The sequence below is a fragment of the Apteryx rowi genome, unplaced genomic scaffold, assembly GCF_003343035.1.
Source record: "Apteryx rowi isolate R43461 unplaced genomic scaffold, aptRow1 scaffold_5, whole genome shotgun sequence".
NCBI classification, from domain to species: domain Eukaryota; kingdom Metazoa; phylum Chordata; class Aves; order Apterygiformes; family Apterygidae; genus Apteryx; species Apteryx rowi.
In genome coordinates this window covers 3703049-3727128 of record NW_020450760.1, presented here as the reverse complement: position 1 = coordinate 3727128, position 24080 = coordinate 3703049, and the positions used below count along the sequence as shown (strand labels likewise).

At 35.9% G+C, this 24080-nt stretch overlaps 1 protein-coding gene across 6 annotated transcripts in view; it reads right to left on the bottom strand.

Annotated features, from left to right (window-relative positions):
* Positions 1-2925: 2925 nt before the first annotated feature.
* Positions 2926-24080, bottom strand: part of SETD3 (SET domain containing 3) — a 64994-nt gene continuing 43839 nt past the window's right edge. For 3 of the 6 annotated variants that reach the window (XM_026079368.1, XM_026079367.1, XM_026079366.1), the window contains 8 exons: positions 18446-18504; positions 16494-16608; positions 12180-12254; positions 11451-11462; positions 8704-8870; positions 7979-8064; positions 6045-6205; positions 2926-5436 (listed from right to left, as the gene is read on the bottom strand). In XM_026079368.1, the coding sequence (XP_025935153.1) occupies positions 4993-5436; positions 6045-6205; positions 7979-8064; positions 8704-8870; positions 11451-11462; positions 12180-12254; positions 16494-16608; positions 18446-18504 (1119 nt within the window). In that variant the 3' untranslated portion in view covers positions 2926-4992. Of the gene's footprint in view, positions 5437-6044; positions 6206-7978; positions 8065-8703; positions 8871-9649; positions 9708-11450; positions 11463-12179; positions 12255-16493; positions 16609-18445; positions 18505-24080 lie in introns of those variants that run through there. The other 3 variants (XM_026079369.1, XR_003255730.1, XM_026079370.1) reach the window with 3 other exon arrangements.

Here is a 24080-nt window from a genome sequence, read left to right as displayed (position 1 = left end):
CCCCCAAGTCCAGGTGCACTATGTTTCAGGTTAGTGTCTTGAATACAACACTATCATCTCTTCTGATATTACTTTCTGTGGCTTGGGCCAGTTCTTCCATGCTGGATTTGTAAAGCCTCCGCTTTCCCCGTGTTGAATACTTCTCCTGCAATCGCAGTGGAGCAAGCAAACAGACAGCAATGACTGCAACCCAGCAATCTTTACACGGGTTGCCTTCACCACTGCACTGACGGCAAGGCTGTAGTTCATACCACCTCACTTAAATCTGCTAAATTGGCAGCAAAGGATAAATTAGGACAGTTTGTAATTAGTAATTTTCACTTGCTCCTAAGGAAAGTGAAGCCCTCGTGTAATTGTGAAATGCATGGCTTGCTTAAAAATCTACATTCTTTTCAATACTAACTGGAGATACTCTCTTTTTAAACACTAACTGAAAGAATCTCAAAAGCTTCTCATTCTTCAGGATAGCAACCACTGCCTCTAACACTTGCACTAGGTAGTGTTCAGTTATCCAGCTTTTATTTGCCATTTAAGAAATGATGACATCTTGCTTTCTTCTACTACCTTGCTTAATCTTTGCTGATGAAAAATGGCACCAGGTGCAACCGTTAAGGCTTTCTAGCATGAGTGACCAAGGCAGAAGTCAAACACCTTCTGGTTTCCAACTGTTCCAGTACTGAATGTACAATACTTTCTGGACAACACAAACACTGACTACCAACTTGATTGTTTTTGTGAACTGTTAGGTTCAGTTCATGCTGCTGCCCAATTTAATAAAAGTAATTTAATTTATAAGTGAAGTTTGACTTCTAGGTGCACTGAAAATAAAGATAAATTGTTAATGACTAAAGGCAGTCTACATAAGGCAAAAATTATATTTTGTCAGAAATACATGATTACCATATACAATCCAATGCATGCCAGTAAATAAAACAGCTTGTTTAAGCGTATCTCAAAACCTGTTATAAATAATCCAGGAATGTTTCATATTCAGCAAAAGGTTACTGAAAATGCACACACATAGGTGTTTTGGTTTCTGCCTAGTGCCACAGAAGGGGCACTTTGGCAGCAAGATGAGAAATCTCATTTTCTCCTCCTTCCACTAAACAAAATAGCTGTAAAGAGATTTTATGCATATTAATAGAGCTCAAGTTTATATTTTTTACACTAACTTTATAGCAGTCATTCAGTCAGTTTTGAGATATGTTGAATACTTCAGTGAACCTAAGGAAAGGAAAAAATACCCCCAAAATTAGAAAAGCTTTTACAGCTTTTTTTTTTTTTTTAAGCACAGCTTTTTTTTAATGAAAAAATCCTCCACATGGTTCCCAAACTTGCTGCATTCATTAAGAAATAGATGGAGATACCAGAGAAATACTAAGGAAGCTCCTCTAACTGTGAGTCACCAATTTACATGCTGTACTTAGTATAGCAAGCAATGCACTCAAAGAACAAAGCATGTTAGAAACTACTAAATACAATTTCTATACCATATTAAATATAGATGGTAATTATGTGAAAGTCATGTGATCATATCTGACTTACACATTCAGAAAGGATCCATTAAAAATCTTCCAGAAAAATGCGATCAGATGGTGCTACGTCAGATGTATTTGGAAGAGCAATATTTTGTCTAAACACTGCTATTTGGCACAGAGTATGAGAAGTAACGAGGACTGAATTTCAGTCCATAAAACCAGAAAAGAACATGGGTGGATTATGGGAGCATCTCTGGTGTGTCAGGCAATCGCTTGGGTTTACAATGTTTAGGGAATGATGGCTGTTTCATAATTTCTTCACTTCCCCTTCTATAAAATTAGGGTGATAGAACTGGAAGCAGCAGATATAAAATACTGTTTCTAAACATGTAAACTAGAGAAGAACAGTTTGTGTAACCTAAGCCTCCCAGGGTACCATTGAAATGTGCAAGTTTTATCACTCTGTGGTCATTCATCCCTAAAGACAAATCAGCTTCAACTATGCAGCTACTGTTGAGCTGCATAGATTTTCTGTACATATGGTCTTTTTAACAATGTCCAAAGGAAGGAATACTTATTTTAGCCAAGATCTTAAAACATAATTCAAATTCTCTTACCTCCAGCCAAAAGGCTCTCATCTCTTCTAAGTACTCACGACAGCACCTAAGCTAAGGGTTGCATTTATATACTTCACAGCCATTTTTTCAGAAAGTGGAGGTCATTGCCTGAGTTTGTATATTTAACTTCATCAGCAGGGCTATAAGGACATAGCTTTACAGTATAAAGCCAAAAAAGTTATAGGTTGTTAGGGAAACGATTCATCAGTAGCTAGGTTCATGCAAAATTCAAAAGGTTTTTTTTTCTTCATTTTGTTTTTGGAGAACAGTCCGACAAATCCAAGTGATGTCTTTCTTACATGAATACTTCATATAGCTAACTAAACAGAAGCAAGATTTGGCATTTAGCCTGGGATTAGTGTGAACAGCCTCTTAACCAAACATTATGAAGAAAGTTAACTTTAAAATGCTTTGAAAGGTCTGTTTTCATGACAGATGGTAATAAGGGCTCGTCAGTGCCAATTTTTTTCATTTCCACCTCAGTTTTCAAAAGCTTAAGTTTTAGGTTAGTGTTTCTGAGAAACCATTATATGGAGAAAAAATGCAAATTACAAAATTAGATTACTCACTATTTTTATTGTGTGCAACATATTTTTCTAAGCAACACTAACATATGAAGACTAAGAATTTGACCTTGCTTAATGGATCACATTCCCTGTCTGCTTACTAGGATGCCGCTTTTCTTTTTTTTTTTCCCCTTCCTTCTCCCAGCTACACTTCCTTTAATCTTTATCTGTATACCTGGACTGTTATTCCTCTCCCACACACCCCAAAAGATACAACAGTCATTAGCAGGTAGGGATTTTGTTTGTATAATACACTCACTAGGGTAGACATTGTAGAACTATATTTTATTCAAGAAAACCCACATATTCTGTCCTGTGGTGACCACAGGCTTTGCTAAGCCATAGATATCAGCAAATACTGGAACAGAATACAGTGTATCAGATTGAATCAAAGCATTTAAATTCTGGTTTACAGTTAAAATTTTCAGGGAAGGCTAGTTTCAAAACCTCATTATAGTATCTACTACAATGTTGTGCAACTTAACTGGCAGAAACAGAAGAATATTGGTCCTAATAAAAACTGAAAAGTAATGACTTTTGTATGACATTTAAACTGTCAAGACAAGAATTCATAACATTCTACCAAAGGCAGCATATAGTTACAAAAATACTGGTCCAGCATCTTGTTAAGTGGTGAAGCAATATCCAAGGTGCAATGGCAACACGCCATTCTCAGTGAAATATTTTTTAAAAAACTATTTTTTTCTATTTTCCACACACTGATACTAACTGAACACCAAAACTGCTATGACAATCTGAAAGTCACTACTTGTCATGTGTATTGCACCAAAGATTTATGCAAGAACACATCTTCCAAGTTGCAGCATAAAAGAAGCAAAATCTCATAAAACTGAATATGCCAAAAGACATTTTACTGCAACCAATCTTGGATGAACAGGTTGCAACATTTATTGAACTTTAATTAATTGTCCAAGCTTGTCCAAGCTTTCCATTATCTTGAACTTTAGGATACAAAGGCAAAAGACAAAGCCCATAATTTTGAGAAGAGAATTAAATCACTTCATATTCCTCTCCATTCACCCCCCAAATAAAAATATTCCACCCTCCTCTCCTCCCAATACCCAGGTAATTTCAAAGTCAAGCTTTGGAATTACCCTTGTTCTGTTATTGCACTGTTCTAGGATTGTATTGTTTTCATTCAGAAGTTAAAACATACAGTAGGAGGGTGAACAAAACTGCTGGAGACAGTAGACCTGTTTAACTTGTGCAGCTATCCCAAGAAACATGCATCAGACTGAGACACAATCTAAATGGCAAAGCATACTGCAGACTTGGCTTTGGTCTGGACTTAGACCAAAAATACATTAGCCTAACTGCCATTTCCTTCGAGAAAACAGTATCATTTAGTATCTTAACCAAAAGATGAAGCTGAGTAAGATTAGGTAACTGCTGTCACATTCAATGTTACATCCAACAACACAGAAATGAAGGAGTAGCAGACAGGAATATTAATCATATTTTCCTTTTAATAATGGTTTAGTCGAAAGTGTAGCTTTGAAAAACCCTAGCTAATTGTGAAAACCTGACGAAGCTGGGAAGCAACCTCACTTTGAACATTACACTTTAAAGCTGTGGCTTGGCCTATCTGCTTTCAAACTCTACTGCCAGGTACCACCTGGAAATAAAAAAGTCAGCCGTTAAAAGTTGGTGAATGGTGTATTTTAGCAGCCTAACTCTGACTGAAGAAGAAAGATGAGATATTTTTATACAGTAAACAAAAGTAAACTGAAATCCTCAGAAATCACTTCAAGTGTATACAATTTGGATTCTCATCAACATTTAAAACTACAGAACATAAGGTTGCCACCTTACCTTTTTCTGGACTGGCATACCTGATTTTAAACAGGTTTTCCTCCAGTCTCCCAAGTTTCTGATCCTCTTATCCAGTTTTCTGCTGTACTATTCTCCCACCTTCATGCTTAATACCAAGTCAGTCCTGCCTTCTGCTTTTCTTGGCAGGAGGCAGAGTAAGCTCTTAATTTTGGTAGTCAGAGTGACAGAACAACAAAAGCACAGCAGACAGAAGAACTTAATTCTTCCCCAGGAAGAAAATACATTTGGTTCAACAAAGGGCTGCAAAATCTTCCAAAGGCACCTCTTTCCCAAGTTTTTGCCTGAAAGCAAGATGGCAATCTTAATTGAAAAGGGATGCTAAATCTTTTAAATAACTTAAAAATTCATTTTTATATAAAGCAGCAAAAACATTTTCCTCCGCAGAAAGAGAAATGTTAACAAAGAAACACACCAACATAAACGCACTGTTCATAAACTTCAGCTAATTTAATTTCACAAGAAAGTCAAGCTTTAGGACTATTCTTTAACCTCATCAGTACTGTCTGAAGAAGATTCTTTGGCATCTTCAGTCTCTCTGTTGCTTTCCTCTTCATTTAGAATTTCACTTTCTGATTTGGTCCCATTAAATAGAGAGTTTTCACCATTTACAAACCCATTCTCTGTGACTTCTGCATCAATAGCTTCATCAATCTTTAAGTCCCCTTGCTCTTCTGCATCTTCTAGGTTTCTCAAGACAATAGGCAGTCTAGAATCTGGCACAGTGTTCTCCAACAAGGCAATATTACTCTCTTCATATTTAGGAATGGGAGCTCCATCTGCCATTTGCTTGGTATAGTATTCCCGGCTAGCAGCTGCACTCTTTACTGCTTTCTCCAAGATCTCTTTTTCACCTAAGCGCAATTTGATAGCCATTATCGCATGAGAAGTAAGATCATGGGTCTCCAAGAAGGACTTATCATCCTAGTAGGAAAGAAAGAGCAAGTTTCATTACAAACAACCAACAAAATAAAAAGAGCTCAACTTTTCTCTGTGCTTTAACAATAAGGGACACTAGCTCCACCAGTTGATCCAAATGGACATATTTGAGGGGACCTGCATGGAATCCCAGGGAAATTTATCAAAAATCCATAAAGAGGCCAAAAATTTCTCCATATATATCAGTCTGCATAACAGGCAAATCAGGAAATTTCACAAATACAGTAAACTCATAGGTCCACTTATAATATGCTCGCAGTATTTGCAGTTTGGAAAATACAACTAGTAGACAACAAGTTGAAACTGACTCCACATTTTACTTGCAGAGAAAAAACAAGTAGCCTGTATTTGGAGAATCAAAGAAAAAATACATTAACAGAATTACATTAGCAGAATTATTTTTTTTTGCAATCTTATTTGATTTTCCTTAGATAATGCAAATAGGTTTCTAGACTTTAAAAAGTGCAAAATAAATTATGTGCTAACATTAAGATGAAAGTTTGTAAAGAGAAGATGGGGGACAAAGTACCTTTTTCTACAGTCATAACACAAAACATTTTAGAAATTTAAATTTCATATAACAACAAATTTACCTCTATTGTTGTTTTGTAGGTTTTCAAAAGAAGGGATGCCCGGGCTTCTAGGAATGTCCAAAGTTTAACTTCGTTGTCCCAGCTAATGGGAAACTCGGAGTTCCCCAAAGTGAAGATTTTGTCAATGGCATGCTCGCCTATCAAGTGTTCCTTCAGCTCTTCTGCAAGAAGTATAAAAATGATCTGTTAAAAAAAAATCTCATCACTCACTTTGTCAGTTGACAAATTGCAGAAAGCTTTATTTCAATAACACGGTTTTAAATTGCTAAGGAAAAAAGCTCTCCTCAAAAAATAATAATCAAATGAGCTGGCTATTTCTGGCATTCTTCTCAAAGTGGTATCTGGAAGTCTTGAGGTTAGCAGAAAATGGACCTTTAACTCCATTCCAACAGAAGGTCCCAAATATTTTGGCCTCTCATACACAACATAACTCTATGACAATGAGATAGATTGTTTCACATAATAATTGATAAACAAAACAAAGGGAGTAATTCTTTAAACAGTTCAGTGAACTTTTCAATAATAAATGAAACAGGGCAGGGAAAGTGTGCAAACACCAATGCATTTATTTTTTCTATTATTTTGGCAGTCTTTCTCAGTAGCAGAAACTACCTACAGTTGGTCAAAAAAGACATCCAAACAAGCCTCATACAGAGCAGAAAATGTTTTAAGTGGCCCCTTGACACTACACAAATTCCATTATCTTTTAATTTCCACATTCCTCTCCTGCAAAACAGCTATAACAAACTTAAAGTAAAACATATTATAAACAGCAGAATTGTGACTGAAGTCTGCAGTTTAAATTGCTATGTATTTAAATTTTACTTGTTCATGAAAGGATTACTGGGGCAAGAGTCTTCCCACTAGTGGAATAACAACTTACATGGAGTTTCTCAATAAACAGTTTTCTTATGGTGCATTTAAGACATATGAATAAACAGAACAAAAATGACATTTCAGAGAAATTTCCACTAGCTATGTTTTCTTCTCCAAGACAAAATTACCCCCGTCATAAGCATCCTAAAAATTTCTTTACTAGAATTCTTAATAGAGTCTAAAAAATGGACAACAGGATCCAGTGAAGTCAAACACTATATAAAGTAGGTTGTTTTAATTAAACAAAGCAAACACAGCACATACAAAAACTTGACAACCCACTATAATTTTCCTACTGGTATCAAAATCCACATCATTTGCACAGCATCCCTAACTGAAAGGGTTTTCTCTTGTTGTCACGAAAATCTGTCCTATCTGTAACTTCCAGAACTGCACCTAATCATCATGCAGTTATTATAAACATTTAATCAAAAGTTTTGTATGCACAAATTAGCTGAATATTTAATAATTGTACATACATTTTTCCTGGTACAACCACTAACATACAAAAAACACGATAAAGACCATTTGCAAATACATAAATTGACTTTAGATTATGAATTATCAAAATATTTTAAATATTCAACTTTGAAGTGTTTCTTTCATACTTCCACTACAAGATAGAATATTCCAATTCTATACCTAAGTGATTCCAGTGGTAATGGCTAATATGCTATGATTTTAAGTGTGTAATAAACCCCTAGGTCTCACATGATCTTGCCTGTGAACCATTTTTAAACCAAAGAACTAAAGATCAAGCTCTAGAGCGTGTTCATTTACAACAATCAGGGGAAAGAAAAAAAAAAAAAAAAGCATCACCTCATGCTTTAGGAGTTTCAAAAAGGCTATATTGCTAAAATATTCCCTCAAACCACACAGCCACAGCTAGTTCTCACTAGCAAGCTAGCTTACAGATATCCTTTTAACTCTCCCACTCCAAAGTATTTCTTTTCTGATCCTGTAGTTTAATGTTTTATATAAATGTCTTTCATTTTCCTGCTTAAAAAAAACAAACAAACACAAAGCATAAAACAGATTATCTTTATAAAATGTCTTACCTTCACTCATACAAAACACTCGAAGGAAAGCCAGAAGCTGAGCAGAAATTGGAGGCTCAGTGGAGTGCAAGGCAAAAACACTAGAACTAACGAATAAAACAATCAAACAATAACTGTAAATGCAAGTTCTGCTGTGGTAGTTTTGAACTTATTTTAATGTAACTGACCCTAAAGCATACCAAAAACACAGTGTTACAAAAGTTACTTTTAAAAATTAGGTCACACAAATTTAAACTGAAGAAAGATTCTCTAACCTGTACCTGAAAAGAACAAGTCTCTCTCCCTAATATTACACTTACAATGATTTTTATATGGCTTTCATAATAAATTTATGAAAATGCAATGTTTCACATCTGCTGCTCCTAACTGTACCCTCTGGACTGAAAAGACTAAAGGAAAATGCTGTGGTTCACAGACTGAGCATCGTAGTACGTCTGCAAGCGATAGGAAAGAAAGGAAAACCACGGATTGCTTCAAATTAATCCTTGCTCTGTTCTTGTTCAAATGATTATTAAAGCAAAGATTTTTTTTCCCCTATATATGGTCCAAATTAGATGATAATATAGCTCACAGAATTTTTGTAAATATTATTACAATGACTTGCTACACAAACAGGAGAGATATATAAAGCTGTTCTATGATAGTTTTCTCAGGTTTAATATGCTCTACTGGACACTATATACTTGGAAATGTTTAAAAAAGCCCAGTCATTGTGTTTTACTTACGTTGGGATACCAGCACGAGCTAAGACCTCTGCCTTCATAGCATACAGCCTGTCACTTTTACTCACGCCAAGCTTTATTTTCACTCTGTCATGTGAATTATTATCAAAGAAAAAACCACTGTGGATCACAAATTCAGCGTTTGACCGAGTGCCATAAAAAATGTAAATCTAGAAGGATGAAAAGAGAAGTGAAGGGACAGGAAAAAAGCTTAAGATCAGCTCATAAATCTGACATAATTTGAAAGTTATTTCCTGAAAGAGTTACTATTCTGTAGCAAAGTACAAGGTATATTTGATTATATAAAGAAACATACTTTGTTTTCTGGTATTGATTCGAATGCTATATACTGGCAATAAACTTTAGAGGTAGATGTAAACATATCCATATAACTGAGACTGACTCTGAAAGCAGAGAAAAGATTCTTATTCTATACTTTACAATAAAAATGCTTTCCTTTCTCACACTCTTATAAAATACCAGTATTTGGAAATAAGCTCTCAAAGATCCTATGCCTTCAAAGATCAACAAAAAATCTGAGACAAGAAGGGTCCATGACAGATATTAGTGTTTCTGGGGTAATTTTTCCCCCACATGTGTACCCAAGAGAATAACTGGATCAACTTTGTTTTGGTTATAAAGGTAACCTATAGGCATGAACATACCAAAATATATCACACAAAGATCTGATCTGTGTTCAGCCAGTATTGATTTTTATGTTATTCTCTGAACCCTTTATCTAAAGCAAATACATTACTTTAATTCACATTAAAGTATAATACATTCCTAAACATAATCTGCAAGAAGTGTTTAACTGAAAATGAATAAAAAACAGGTAGCGCAGGGAACAGCAGAACAAGCAAAGGCTGTTTTCTACAGGTGCTTTTGTAGCTGATTGATTTTGGTACCTATAAAGCACAAATTTTAATTGAAGATTTTCCTTTGTTACCTCTCACAAATGGTGGTGGGAAAGCACCCAATTAGGATCTGTCTTCTATATCCAGTCACTGATTTTCAAAAAAAAATTGCAGGTAGTGAATAATCTTTCTTTGACAGCTACTCCACTGATAAATTTGGTTGAAAAAAAAAAATATTAGAGGAGACAAAATGCATGTCAACAGTGCTAGAGTGTTCACGCAGTTTTGCCACTCAGAGTTAGGCTGTATGCAGTACATGGGACAACAGATCATAGTGGTAGTTGTCTTGTCTCCTATGAAAAGGACATTTTCCCTTTCATTTGATAATGGAATTATCAATCACAAAAAAGTTTTAACAGCTACAGAACTCCCACCAATGCTCTGGATACTTTTAAGTTTCCACTCCTGTCTAGCTGACAGAGGAAAGCACAGTATTTGCCTAACAGCTAAACAACATTAATGATACTTTTAATTTCTTCTTTCTAAATTTTAGATTAGAAATATATACCCTAAGTAGTAAATGCTTAAATGTTATATTAAAATCTAGTAAATGTTACATTGTAACACACTAACGTAATGAATGAATGACCTGCTTATGTATGTTAAGTTTGCTAGCCACTCTGAGCCACTCCTCTGAGAAGGCCCTACCTCGATATGCTTAGGAAAACCACAGTAAATAAAATGTCAGTGCAGATCTCTATTTGATTGCAGGAAATGCTACACAATCAGAAGAACACACAGCTTAATTAGTTCAGGAACCTTCTTCTGAACAGGTTTTAGACTATGGAGATATATCGCATGTTATACTATAAATTATCATGTGAAAATACAGTAGTCCCTTACACTGTAAGGCTGTTTACAAAAAAGCAAATTAAGACGACTGAGAAGTTGCTTAGTTCAAGGTGTTTGATAGATTGTGTGGATGTCTGCTGCCTCAGATTCCTTAGCAGTAAAAGCAGGAATCATATACTCTTTCTATCAAAACTGCAAGGAATAACGTCTTCACAGTATATTGGAAGACGAGGGCACTACACAATTAAAATATTTTAATGATGTCAATAATTCACAGTAAAAATCTGTACAGAAATTTTAAAAAATTCTGATAAATAGCAGATGAAGCAAAACAACTAAAAAAAATTGAAATAGAGGAAGCCTCTATAATTGAAATGAAGAGAGCAGCCAGAAAAGCTATATAACATATCTACTGCCAGCTGTGGAAAATTATAAATTAGATCACTTGTGGAAAAACTGTGAACCCCTTTTAACTCATCATACTGGCATTGGAAAAACAGCAAATATTTGACTACCATAACAAATTATAGGAACAACACACAAAAAAATACTATCACTGTGAACCACAGCGTAGCAACGAGGATAATATACCTCTGGAAAGCCACACTTAAAAAAAAAATTTCAAACACATCTTTGTTCCGAAAGAAGGTAACAAAACATAAGAAAATCAAAAGATTATAAAATGTGAGACTGGCAAAATAATACATTAAAGGGAATAACTCAGAGACTGAGTTATAAAACACCTGAGGATGTTTTATAGACAGAATCTTTTTTTGGCCATGCTGACTACTACCACTGCACAAGCAGTACAAAAAATGGAGCGCTACTACAATGAGGGTCTAAGCTTACTGCTGACACATAGCACTGGAACACCCCTATCAGAGACTTCCTGCAGTCCTGGAACCACTATCTTCAATGCATCATTTCACAGATTTAGTTTTGAGATTCGTTTTCATTTCTTAGCAGTTCTAAACAGAATACTGGAGCCTGAACTGTTCCATGCATCTTTGAAAGGCCTTACATTGCACAACATAGACTTACCTTTGATACTTGCTGTTTGAGGATGAAGGGGTGTGAGTGTGCGTGTGTGTGAAAAAGAAAGGAAGTATATTTTTAGGCACCTTCTCATTTTACTAAGCACAGGAATGCAACACAGGTAAAACTACTGACAACTATATTGGTTAACACCTCTTGTTAAATAAAGACCAGTAAGAAACATTAAGTGACAAAACTATTAAGAAAGATTCTATAAACTGCTATTGCAGACATAAACTGAGGTCTCAAATCTAAAATATATTAATCTTTTCCTTGGGACATGGGCCTTTTATTAATCTTATCTAGAATACCAAATTCAATGCCTCCATACGTGCATTTACAAGTGATTAAATATTTCAAATAGTTCTCTAGAATAGGAGGAATCAAAACTCTAACATTGGTGTCTGCCAAGTGATGGAAAACATTTTATTCTGAAAACCATGCATTGATTTAGTTTGGTAGCATTTTCATCAAGAATTACGCAAGTACAATAAAATTCAACTGCAACAGGGCTTTACCCACACCAGCATGCTCTTACACTTTTTATGCAAGTCTTAGTTGCAGATCGGCAAAACTCTGCTACAGCTATCAAAATGTTTGACATTAGCTATCTAATGGACAAATACTGGCAGGGGCGCACTCACTACCTTTTTATCAAGGTAGCCTATCACTTGCTAACACACTCTGCATAAAAATTCATTAAAGAACAATTATGTAGGTAGCTGTTCACACTACCTGTTCTCCAGCCTTGAAATCTTGAAGCGCTACACATTCACACCGGTCATCTTCTAAGTTGTAGCCTGTAGTGATCTATCCAAGGAAAAAAATAAGAAAAGCACCTTCAGCATTTTATATTTCTCTCCCTCACATTGACAATATGTTGTCCTTACTGGAAACAGATATTAACAACAGCAAATGGATACGTTGCTTTCTCTGCCCAATTTAAGATTCCTAAGTAAACCCTTCTTAGCTAAGAACACTAAAATTTCCACCTTAGAGAAATCTAAGGGAGGAAATCACTTACCTGAAATAAATGGAAGGCTCTGACGAAAGCACCCTCCAAAGACAATGGCCAGTCCTATGCTAAACCCAGCAGCTTCTTAAAAAAGTTCTTGAGTTTCTTGAGCTTTAAGTCACAGCCATGAGGCCCACAGGAGCAATGCACAGAGTTCTGTATTCTCTGTTTTATCCTTCAACTATCAGCCGATTTTTGATCTCTCCCAATGAAAAAGGATTAGATAACTATGGATTTTCAGGGGATACCATCTTCAGAGAATTATAATTCACTTGCAAATAATAACTTTATCTAAAGTTAAGTAATACTCTTAAATTACTAAGAGAATTTTTTTTCAGTAGGAGTAGGCAATGGAAGAGGACAAAGATTTCTCTACAAGCCTGTACATACTTCTCTTAAAAAAAACATCACAAAGCTCTAAGTGTTCACATTAACAAGTAAAGCCAATCTAAAAATGTAATGCTTTTTAAAAAGTGACAAACAGCATGTCCTTGAATAATATTATCAAAGATATAGATACAGATGCAGCTGCAAGATGGGACATAAGCCCTAGGGAAAGCCAAAGATTCTCTCTTAACCTTTGTAAATGGAAGTGTATTTGTTTGTAAGCTGACTCACATTTGAACTTAGGTATACTGTGACTCCCATCCTGGATGTAGTTTATCCAAAGAGAGAACACTGGAGGTTGCTTTGAGAGCTTGGTTGATGGTTTACATATTAATAGTTTTACTCTGCTTGCATAATCAAATGTGCATTTTTAAGCCAAAACAATGCTTTCAAAGTGACCACAGGGAACTTGACTGAGGCAAAGCAAATCCAAAATGGTAGCCACGAGCTAGGATAGCCGGGCCCTAGGGGACACTTACATGACTGCACTGTATGTGGATGTCACCACTTAAGATCTGTTAAAAGGATTTGTGGTATGTTGAGATCAGGAGAGAACATTACAGTCATGTAGTATGGCCTACTGCAAAACACTGACAGTAGTGTTTCAACACAGAAAACCTTGTACATTCCCTATCCTGGACTGAATAATCTCCAATTAAAACCTACCATGTAGAAGGTTATCTAACCCTAAATTACAGATTTCAAGTGCTAGAGAATTTACCCTCATTATTACAATGGTACCTTCCAAGCTCAAATACAGTCACCTTGTGAAAAATTGCAATTTCCACTCTAAAAAGGAAACTCTTGACAGCACTTGACCCATCCTGCAATTTTCTTACTGCATAAACTCAATGAAATATTTTCAAACATGAAAACTCCCTTCAAGTCTTTTGAAATGATTGTGTAACAGGAGAATTTCAAAGATTGGAGAATTCTGGTAATATCTTAATATCTATTAAGAGAAGGATTCTGCAAGTTTAAGCATGCTTCACTAGACCACTGTTTGGGGGGGGGGTGCCCCCCCCTTTTTTTTTTTTTTAAACAGCAGCACTTTTAAGGGGCTATCCTATAAAGCATAATGGAGTGCTATACTCCTGTTTCCTCTTTCTTTTAAAAGTAGCCAGGTAAGAGAATTACCAGGGAGTTGCTTCTTTTCCCACATGATAGCTGACAAATTACAACCCTTCAGTTTTATTTCTGAAGCAGACCAATACATGAATTCCAAGTTGGGTATAAAGCATGCAATATTCTACTGGGTCAGTGATTAAGGATAGACCCAGCCCAGTAGGCAGAATGTAGTTTATTCAAAGCTCTGGCAGAACTGGTAATCAACCTCTGACTGTCAAAATACAATCCCACTGAAGAATAACAATGAGAAATGCATGAAGACAACCATTTTGATATAGTTCTTAGAGGCAGGTTGATCTAATTAATAGTGTCAGAAGCAAGAAAAAGCTGGATGGACCTAGCTCCAGTTAAAACCCAAAGAGCATTTTATTATCTAGCTTGTGGAAAAGGGCCCTGTGGAATAGAGCAAGAACAGGGATACATAATAGCTGGCTGACTCAAGAAGCATTTCAATCCTACCTCTGGAATAGTCTAGTCAGTGACATATACAACGCCATTTTTCATTTCTTACTTTCATGCAATGAAAAACTAATCAAAAATTTGATGTATTTTAAAGGTGCATGCTATAATTAGAGCAGAACCCACTCTCACCCCACTCCACGATAATATGGATTACAACACAGACAACTTAGTTATCTTAGTAGATTTTTCATATTTCTACTAATACAAGTACACTAACATGCAACAAAAACTATTTAGTAGCTTTTCTTGGTCCATTATCAATATTATAGCTCTCTATCCCTCCTAAATCTGTAATTTTAAACTAGCTTCTGTAGAAATATGAAACAAAAGAGTAAAGCCTGTACACACATACAAATTATTTAGGCCTGTCCCCTTCCTTCTTTAGGATACACTTCAGCACAAAAAATGCTTACAGCCCTGATATACTACTGCACTAGCAGGTTTGGCTCCAGAGGCTGGCTCCATACCAAACCCACTGTTAAGGAGCATAATAAAAAAATAAAAATTATTTTATCAATTTAAATACAAGTTTGAATGATTAAAATAAAATAACTAGCTGTTCTTTTTATATGGACTACTTATTTTTTCCCCTCCCAGGACCTTAATTTTCTTCCTCTTTCCCTTTAATCCCAACTTTGAAGGCATTCATTAAGAGTTGTCTAATGAATACAGGCAAGTCTCTGCAAAAGCATCTGAAAGAAATGCCCAACAGGAAAAGGATACAGGAAGTACTGATGCTTGCAGCTAAGACATATATTACAAAAACATACATTTCTGAAGTTTAAGCAATTCTATTTATATCAGAGACTCTCATATAAATTTTGTTGCTAAATCAAAGTTATCAGATTGTTTAGCAAATAGTGAAAGGCAAGAATCACTATTAGAGGATAACATAACCACCTTTCAATAGGGAAAAATTAAAAACAAAAAAACCCCCAAATACATGCAATTTTTCAGCCTAGCCTATTGCACTGCATTTGGTATAGACATGGTAATAATAAGTCAGCTAAATATTAAGTCAGAACCAACTTTATTTTAAAGCTTTAAAATTAATGCTTTTAAAATTAAGCTTTTCTTATACCAACATTTCTAACACATAGTGCTGTCCTAACTCTCAAGGTCAGCTCTCTCACAAAAGGACCAGATTATTTGAATAGCATGGTCATATTTATCATTATAAATAATCCTTCTTACTGGAAGTACAATTTGAGGGTGTGAATCCTGAAGTATACATGAGGCTGGTGATCTGCTATACACCATTGACAAACTATCCTCTTATGGCTTTCCATTTCCTCAGTTCAACATTAAGCAGCCTGTTAATGAAATCAAGACCTCATCCTCCAAACTAGCTCACGTAAGCCAAAATGTCAGCAGGTCTGACTTTCTATATACATATGTCACCTTTTAAATGTTTAATATGCCCTAAAGTAGTATTTTTGCATTTTGTTTCTTTGATGTAGTAACAGATGTACTGTTTTTGTTGAACTAGGCTTTGTTCTTGTCCTTGCTGTCTCCATAACAAGGCTCTTTGGGCATGGTTAGGAGAAGAGGCAGTATTTCTTAGCTGCAAATTTCTAATCAATTTCCCTAGTGGTAGGTACAAGAGGCAACCTCCATCATTGTCCGCTTTCCTATTCTCAGTATAAATCTATTCAGCCTTGTGAAATCTTTGTCAGCCCCACCAGAAACAAAACTCTATGTCAGAACATTAGAAATATTCAAACTTGGCTGAGGAGAAAAAAAAAAAAAAGTATTGTGCAATTCAAAAATTTTTGAAGTTACATGTTCTTAAGAGAATATGAGATATAGCTACATGCAAAGTTTGCAATCACTTCTAGACATTTTTGCCAGATGAAGAAAGGTCTCACTGAAAAGTTATCATCAGAGATTTAAGAAATTGACATATCTTTAAGATGTTAGTTTTTTAGGGTCACTTGGGAAGATAAAATACCTGTCTAAGAAACATAATGAAACGTGTTATTAAACTGCTCTAAGGCAGTTGAAAGGTTTAATACTTAAGCCCTAAAGCCTCTCAGCAACACTGAAAAAATCCTTACCAGTCCATTAGTATGATTACACATGTCCCATAAAGGTATCAGAGCCAATGTAACTCGGGAACCATCTTCTGTTGGAATCTGGTTCTGTCGTGTCATAACAGAAGAAACCGCCCATCTACAAAAACAAAAACATTAAACAATTAAAAGCATATTGATATTCAAAACATCAATATATCATTACCTGTAGTCCAACCTGAAGTAACCATTTAAACCAGAAGTTTCCAAACTTAGTTTTCTTAAATATTACAGAATACTGCCAATAATAGCGCATTAGCAGGTAACACCACTTGCAGAAGAAGCAGCAGCTCCTGGGTTTCCAAGACACACACATAGTATTTTGAATCCCCAAATCAGGACTGCAATACCAAATGTCTTCTGTACTCTTTGCAAAAGAACCTCATCTTCATACCTTCCGCACCTCAGCCAGGACCCACTCCCATGTCTTTTGCTTCCCCAACCGTTTACTGTACACGTACCTCTCATCATGTATCCCAAAACTGGGGTCAACTAATCCTGCAAGCTTCAAAGGGGTTCACAGCTACTGCTTGGCAGCAGTAGCTCTCATCTATGTGCAGACTCTCATAAGAGCCAGGAGGCATTTTCCTCCTAGCTCCCTAAAGAGCTTACACACTGCATGAATTGGAAAGCAGTGTCAACACTTGGCACAGGTATGATACCTTGGTAAGCATTCCTCTTCAATTTGGGGACCTTTGACTTAGATCAGTATTGCTAAACTTTCTACTTAACAGAATAAAGAAAGCGGGAAAAAACCCCAATACACCAAACATTCAGCTATCCAGTTAAAAACATGAAACAAGTAAAAGATAGTTTAGGATAGACATTAGTCAAAACCTTTCTAGGTCAGATTAAGCAAATGAAATACCATCCACCTATTCAAACATTCTTCTGAAAAGGTGAAAATTTCAGTATTTTCAAAATATTCCTGAAATTTCAACTTTATTTTACTTCAGACAAAAATGAATATTAAATGCCATGAAGATAAATTCTTAAAGTTTCAGTATATTCTTGCTTTAACACATAAAACTATTTTTGGGGGAAAAAGAAAAGAAAAAGGACACTACCAGGAGAAGGTCAAAGTAACTAATTCCCACAGAATCCACTACTAACAAGTACTTGAAATACAAAATTAGACTTTCAGAAGGATTCCAGATTGCTTAGAAAGCTCATCAACTTCAGATCTAGTCAAGCTAAAATTGTGGCTCATTCTGATATATAAACACTATTTGAAGCATAACAATAATGTGTTTCTTTTTTAATGTCACTTTATCTGCAAGATTTTAGTCAACTTCACATGTAAGTTGGCACGTTCTACTGTGACACTATACGTGCGGAAGGTATGCTTTAGAAATCCCACTTTGATAGACTGACCCAGAAGTAAACTGGGCTAAAATATCCCTATAAGAACTCATGAACGCCTTTTATTCATGCTATTTTAATCATTTAACAAAATGAAAGCTCTTAATTATTCTTACTTTTATCTTAATTATGCCAATCCTTATAGCACCTCTAAGTGACACTCATGCTTCACATGAGCAATCCCAGTTCTCCAGCTCTCCCGACAGCCACTGTAAATATTACTTTTCACTATTTTGTGCTGATAAAGCCTTTTATAAAAAACAAAAACAAAAAAACAAACCCAAACCTCCTGCACTGTCTACTGAATTATTTTCTTTAAAAACAATCAATTGCCTTACTAAACTCAGACTGTGTGCGCCCGTTGGCCGAATTAACTGGTCATAAATACTACTCCTTTGTACCTATTAAAATCTGCATATTTATTACACTGTATTTTTCATTAAGAAAGCATGTCAGTATCAAATTGTACATTTAAATTTTCAATAACAATAGGGCTCTCCCACCAGTGAAGCATTTACAAGGCCCCGCAGCTCACTTAAAAAAATATATATATATTAAAACACAGACAGACCAACCTGTAGTCATCATAAGTGAAAGAATCCTTTAAGGGCAGTTTGCTGGCATTAGGATGGGTCTGGGAAATACAAGTTTCAGAAAAAGGTGAAAAGAGAAAGAAAACAGAAATCAGAAATCAGTCAGCAGAATTTCATTATTTAGCTGCCTAACAGATCCTAACAAGAGCCAAATGAAGCAGGAGGCGTCCAGCCGCGCTACAGAGGGATCATCATGCTATTATGCTCTCATACATCACTGTCAACTTAATTTGTTGTGCCCAGCAGCCGCCATAAATCTGTTTCTTCATATTTCAAGACTGGAACCCACAGACACCATACAAAAATAACAAAATTTAAGGTGGACTGAGTATGAGAAGGTAAAACAAAACATAATCCTTGGTGCTGGGTGGGGGAAGAAACCAAACAATAAGCACGCATTAGGCTTTACCAACTTTTACAATTCCCTCTTCTCTGAAATATCGATAACATATGTTACAAATACAAGACAGAGGTATGCAAAATTTTCACTTCTTCCTTTACACCTGTAAAAATTTTATTCATAGAAGTTACACTACACTTCAGAAATGAAAAAGATTAAAATATTTAAATAATTTTGGGGACAAAAATAGGTTAGCTAATACCTGCATTAACCCATCTATACATAAGCCAATCTGAAAGCTGAATAATTCCATTTTAGAAGGCATATTATAGATGCCCTTAACAAGCAAAATATTTAGTTTTTACAAAGGCTTTAAGAAACAATACTACCTATTACTTTTCTGATAAATTAACTTATTAAAAGCTTCAAAAATACAGGTAGTTTTAAGCCCATGCTGACATGCTTTCTAAAGGTTAGAACTTTGTCTCAATTCACAAATGGAAAGCTATAATAGCATAAATTTTAATCTTCAGTTTCAATCAAGTCTCATAGACAAATTGAAGTAAATGATAAAATGGTTATTTCTAAAAATACAAATGAGTTTTTGCATAGCTATATCTTTGCGACACTCTTAATGCATGAAGCTCCATGTAGTATGCAGTTTTTTACTCTCGATGCATTAGCATCACAAGTGCACGGTAATTTATCATTTCTCACTGTAATGTACTTGCTGGCACTGTGTGCAGGACAGTAGGGGATGAGGTAAAAGTGGCTCAAATCGTAAATCAATTAGAAAACAAAAGCTTGTGCTCAGTGAGCAATTTTAGGCAAATTATATATTACAAAAGACTGCCAATTGGGTGTTAGGTCCCAGGTGTCTGCTCTCCTCCAACCCCTCCCGTTAACCCTTTGAACGGACTTCTGAAACATGTCTGAAGTTCACAATTTGAGCAACTACTGCCCCTTCCCTCCCTCTTTCAGGAAGGACTTTACATTTTTCTATGAGATATTCATTCATACTGATGATCTCGACGTTGCATAACAAATTTCCTCGAGTTTAATGTTAACAGAATATTTTACCAATTTTTTTCCTTCTCATAAAACCATCCAACACAAAACTAGAACTGAAAAACAAAACAATAAATTTCAAGAGACATTGTCTCTGTAGTAAAGCATTCCAGATTTCAAAAGTGAACACAGAAGCCTGGCTTTCAACTGGAAATAACAATTCTAAAAAACAAACAAACAAACAAACTGAAGTTTTTAAAGAAGATATATGAACAGAAAAGTTACATTCTTTTAGAAATTTGTTTCTTCAATGTTCCATTTCTTTGTAGTCCATGCACTTAATTTGCCTCTTGCTTAGCTTCATTGCTTACAAAACTGCATTTCCCAGTGCATTTCATGTTTGCATTTAAAGACACTGTTTTACTAAAACTGCACAGATATTTTCAACAACTATCCTACCGATGCTTGCTTCGGCTTCATACATTTCACCTTCACCGCGAGGCTGCTCATCAGCGTGGTGCTAATGCCACCTACTGGTGCTGACGCGGAATACTCACTGAAATCCCGCAGCAAAATCATCGTATCCGTTTGGAAATGGAAGAGAAATCCCAGGGTAGCCAAGCAACCCAACACCTCTTCAAAAAGTCTTTCCCTTCTCCCCCTACTTAGAAAAGCAAGTTTGGGAACACAAGATTAATTAAAATGAAACGCCTCCACAGCAGCGTTCAGATTTCACTCCAACATTCTGAAATCCTAATTTTTGATCTCTTACCTTTAGTGTAAACGGATACTGCCGTAGTTTAAACCGAGGGTCCTAGCAAGTTTATCACAAGAGAAAGACCTCAGGTATACAAATAGATACGGCTGTGTCTTTTTCCTCTCCTTCCTCTTCCCAAACAAGAGCTTTCAAGAGAACTAATTATTTTGCAAACAGCAGTAATTACCATGGTTATAATGCACTAAAAGGCATTACAGAGAATACAAAGGGCTCAATAATGTAAAAGACAGTGACCTTTTACTTCAAAAGCTCTTAAGACTAAACACAATACACACAGTCTCCATCACAGCCTACACAGGGAGCACCAGCTAACACTCTCAATCCTAGTTTGGAGCAAATACCTATAGGAAGCAAGAAACTATATACATGCTGCCAATATCCATTCAGAGAGAAAATCAGTATTAAACATAATTGCATGGGGTTTTGTGCTCAAGACATCTCATCACGGCATACTGCAATGACACTAATTGTTCATGTGACATAAGTTGTCCCTCTAATTAGTCCAGACTTGAACATGCAACCCATGTGTAAAGATTCTAAATTCTACTAAAGGCTTGGTTATCCCTTCCTCATTTGTAAACCTGGGAAATTTAGGGTTTGCCATATATTGATACAGTCCAGACAAAACCCATATAAAAACATTAGTAAATCACAAAAAAGGACAAAATCTATGGTCTTATAATAAAAGACACAAGGCAGAATAAAACTGCAGTCTACGAAATTACCATATTTATAACATTCCACGATACAATATTCTAGTAGCTATTTTAAAGTTAAAATACTCTAACATCAGCATATTTGATCATGTTAGATTTCTGACTTGAACTATTTAAGTATGTAACTTAAAAACCCTATAGATTACCAGAACCTGAAGACACACAAAAAACAATATTCTGATTAAAAAATTGATTTAGTATGCAGCTTCTCTTTATAGTCCCTTGGTAAAAATGAAATCTCCCTAACAAACACTTAATAAAACCTGTCAATATATCTAGAAAGAAAAATGACACAAATGCATTAAGTATTAAATACCCTGAAAAAAGTCACATATTCCATGAATTTTTGATGTACTATCTTGACATTAATGTAAAACCTTGATATTTATAATTGACAGATATTTAATAAAGTATAGAAGATGACTGCAGCATAGCATGCAAATTGCTCGGGCTGATCAAAAAAGATACAGACGTATTTAAGCTAAACAAACATTTAATATGTAAAAAAATCAGATCTAGCTTTTATAGGTTCATGCAGCTAGGTCTCTACAGATTAGCTATGAAATGTGACATTATCCAATACATGAACCCCAATTGTAACTTACCAAATCTGTATGAAGTAGTTTCAGAAAGTTGGGAGGGGAAGCTTTAAATAAAAAATGGGAACATGAAAATGCGAGTATATTCATTTAGATGCAGGTCCTGACATCCTACTGAAAGAGTTATTATAAAGAACAAATACCATCTATTTAGTTACCCTTTCTGTGAAAATATTGTCAGAGCTGGCAATCAGGGTGATGACCACTGCAAAAACAAATAGTGGCATACTGAATTTCATTTTCATCCTGACGCTGCTATTCAAAAAAAAAAGTAAAGCTTCTTCTTCCCTTTTAGCGTTCCAAGCCTTCTTTGAGACATTTGGAGGATATCTCAAAATAACCAGAAATATTAAAAAGTAGCAGTGATTGCTGCCAGATTGTCTGCAGCCACTGTGGAAAGAGACAGACTGTTATTCTAGTCACCTAAAACACTATCATACTAGAAGCCAGTTACGCAGTATGGCAACCATAGATAAAGGGGGGGCGAGGGGGGAGGGAAAAAGACAAAAAAGACTTTTAAACATTTTTCTCCTTTTAGGAAAGCAGTAATATCCACAGGTTCATTTCTCATGGGAAACCGCAACTCCTGATGCCCCCAGTGGGGCCTCTGCACTTTTCATTTCTTCACCATATTTTTGGATGGACGTCACAAGATTAATCTCATTCTCAAATCTTATAAACTGGATGCTAGACTCCTCCACATTTAAGGACGCTTGTTTTTATTTGGACAGCATGAAGGCTTCAATATGGATAGGGTGGGTGCCTTTCTAGCTGAGGAGCCATCACAACCTTCACTTCTGCCATCCATCCTACAAGGGCAGCAACCTCCTGTAAGGGAGTGGGCAGACTACTGGAGGCAGTAACCCCTTACCCCATTCAAGCATGAAATGCCAAAGCTCATCTGTCAGAGCTCCTAATCTCAACAGAGGAATTTCCATCAAAAGGAGCTTAACATTGCCTTGTTTACCAAGTGATGCACAGTAGAATTCTAATTACTGTAACATGCTACAAAATTTGAGTGAAAAGTTAAAATTAGAGTTTACCAAATGTCAAATTTGTGTTCCTATCTATGATGCTACTATGCTTGTAAAGCATAAATACATTTTGGTGTGAAGTCATATTGGCCAGCAAATTCCTTGGTATCATTTGTCCTCGTATCCCCTGAGTATGAAAAAATTAATTGGATCGCCAAATATGATCAAACAGTTAGCGTTTTTTTTTTTTAAGGTAATACCTTTATGTTGAAATAAACTGAATCACCTACTACTCCACTGCTATGCATAACTGAAAAAAAATCCTGTCTTAAGCCAGTGCGTTTCACATTTCTGTATTCTAACTCAACAGCATACATATGCTTCCAATCATGACAGACACCTGTCTGCTGGTTTCCGCTGTTTGTAGACATAGAGATGGTTGGAGTTCTGTGAAGAACATTTCAAGTGCTCACAAACCCAAGGAAAAGTAGTGGGCAATATCTGCATCAATATTACTGAATCAGATCTCAATATTCTCAAAAACCTCTTGTGTACCACTGAAGTAGAGACAGCTTCATTTCTGTCTCAGAAAATCATCATACCAAGTGCTGAGATTACACCATGGCCATCATCCCCGCTCTCAGCCCCAGAACACTAAGGGTACTTGAAACAGTTAAAACCAAAACCAGTTTAAGCTTCCACCTTGTTAACTTGCACTCCTTTGAACACGAAGCCCAAAGGTTCGTTCCTTTTGACCAAGCAAATTTTTCCTCCCCTTCTTTGCGGATTCTCCCCTCTTTCCAATCTACTCATTAACATGGGAGATTTCCTTACGCGCCTAGTTGGATGCTACTGATGGTTTCAGGCCAATGTGTAGGTGTATGAAAACACAAACATACACCACATACACACTTTCAGGGCCAGAAGCAGGAAGATCTGTCAGCATTTGCTGGTTACTGTCCCTTTCCTAGCTCTGGAAATCCTTTGAAGCAGCAGCCTTGAAGAGAAATTCCTCTCTGTGGAGCTGCTGAGGCTGTAACTGCCCTAAAGCTAAGTAAAATAAAGAACTTGGAATGGAGGATCCTAGTGATCTACAGGGAAACAAGAACTCCCTTCTTCTGTTGGACATATGCTGCCTAACCGAAGGAAAAGCAAGTACAGTGCACAGGACAGGAGAAAAAGCTAAAGATTATTTTACTTTG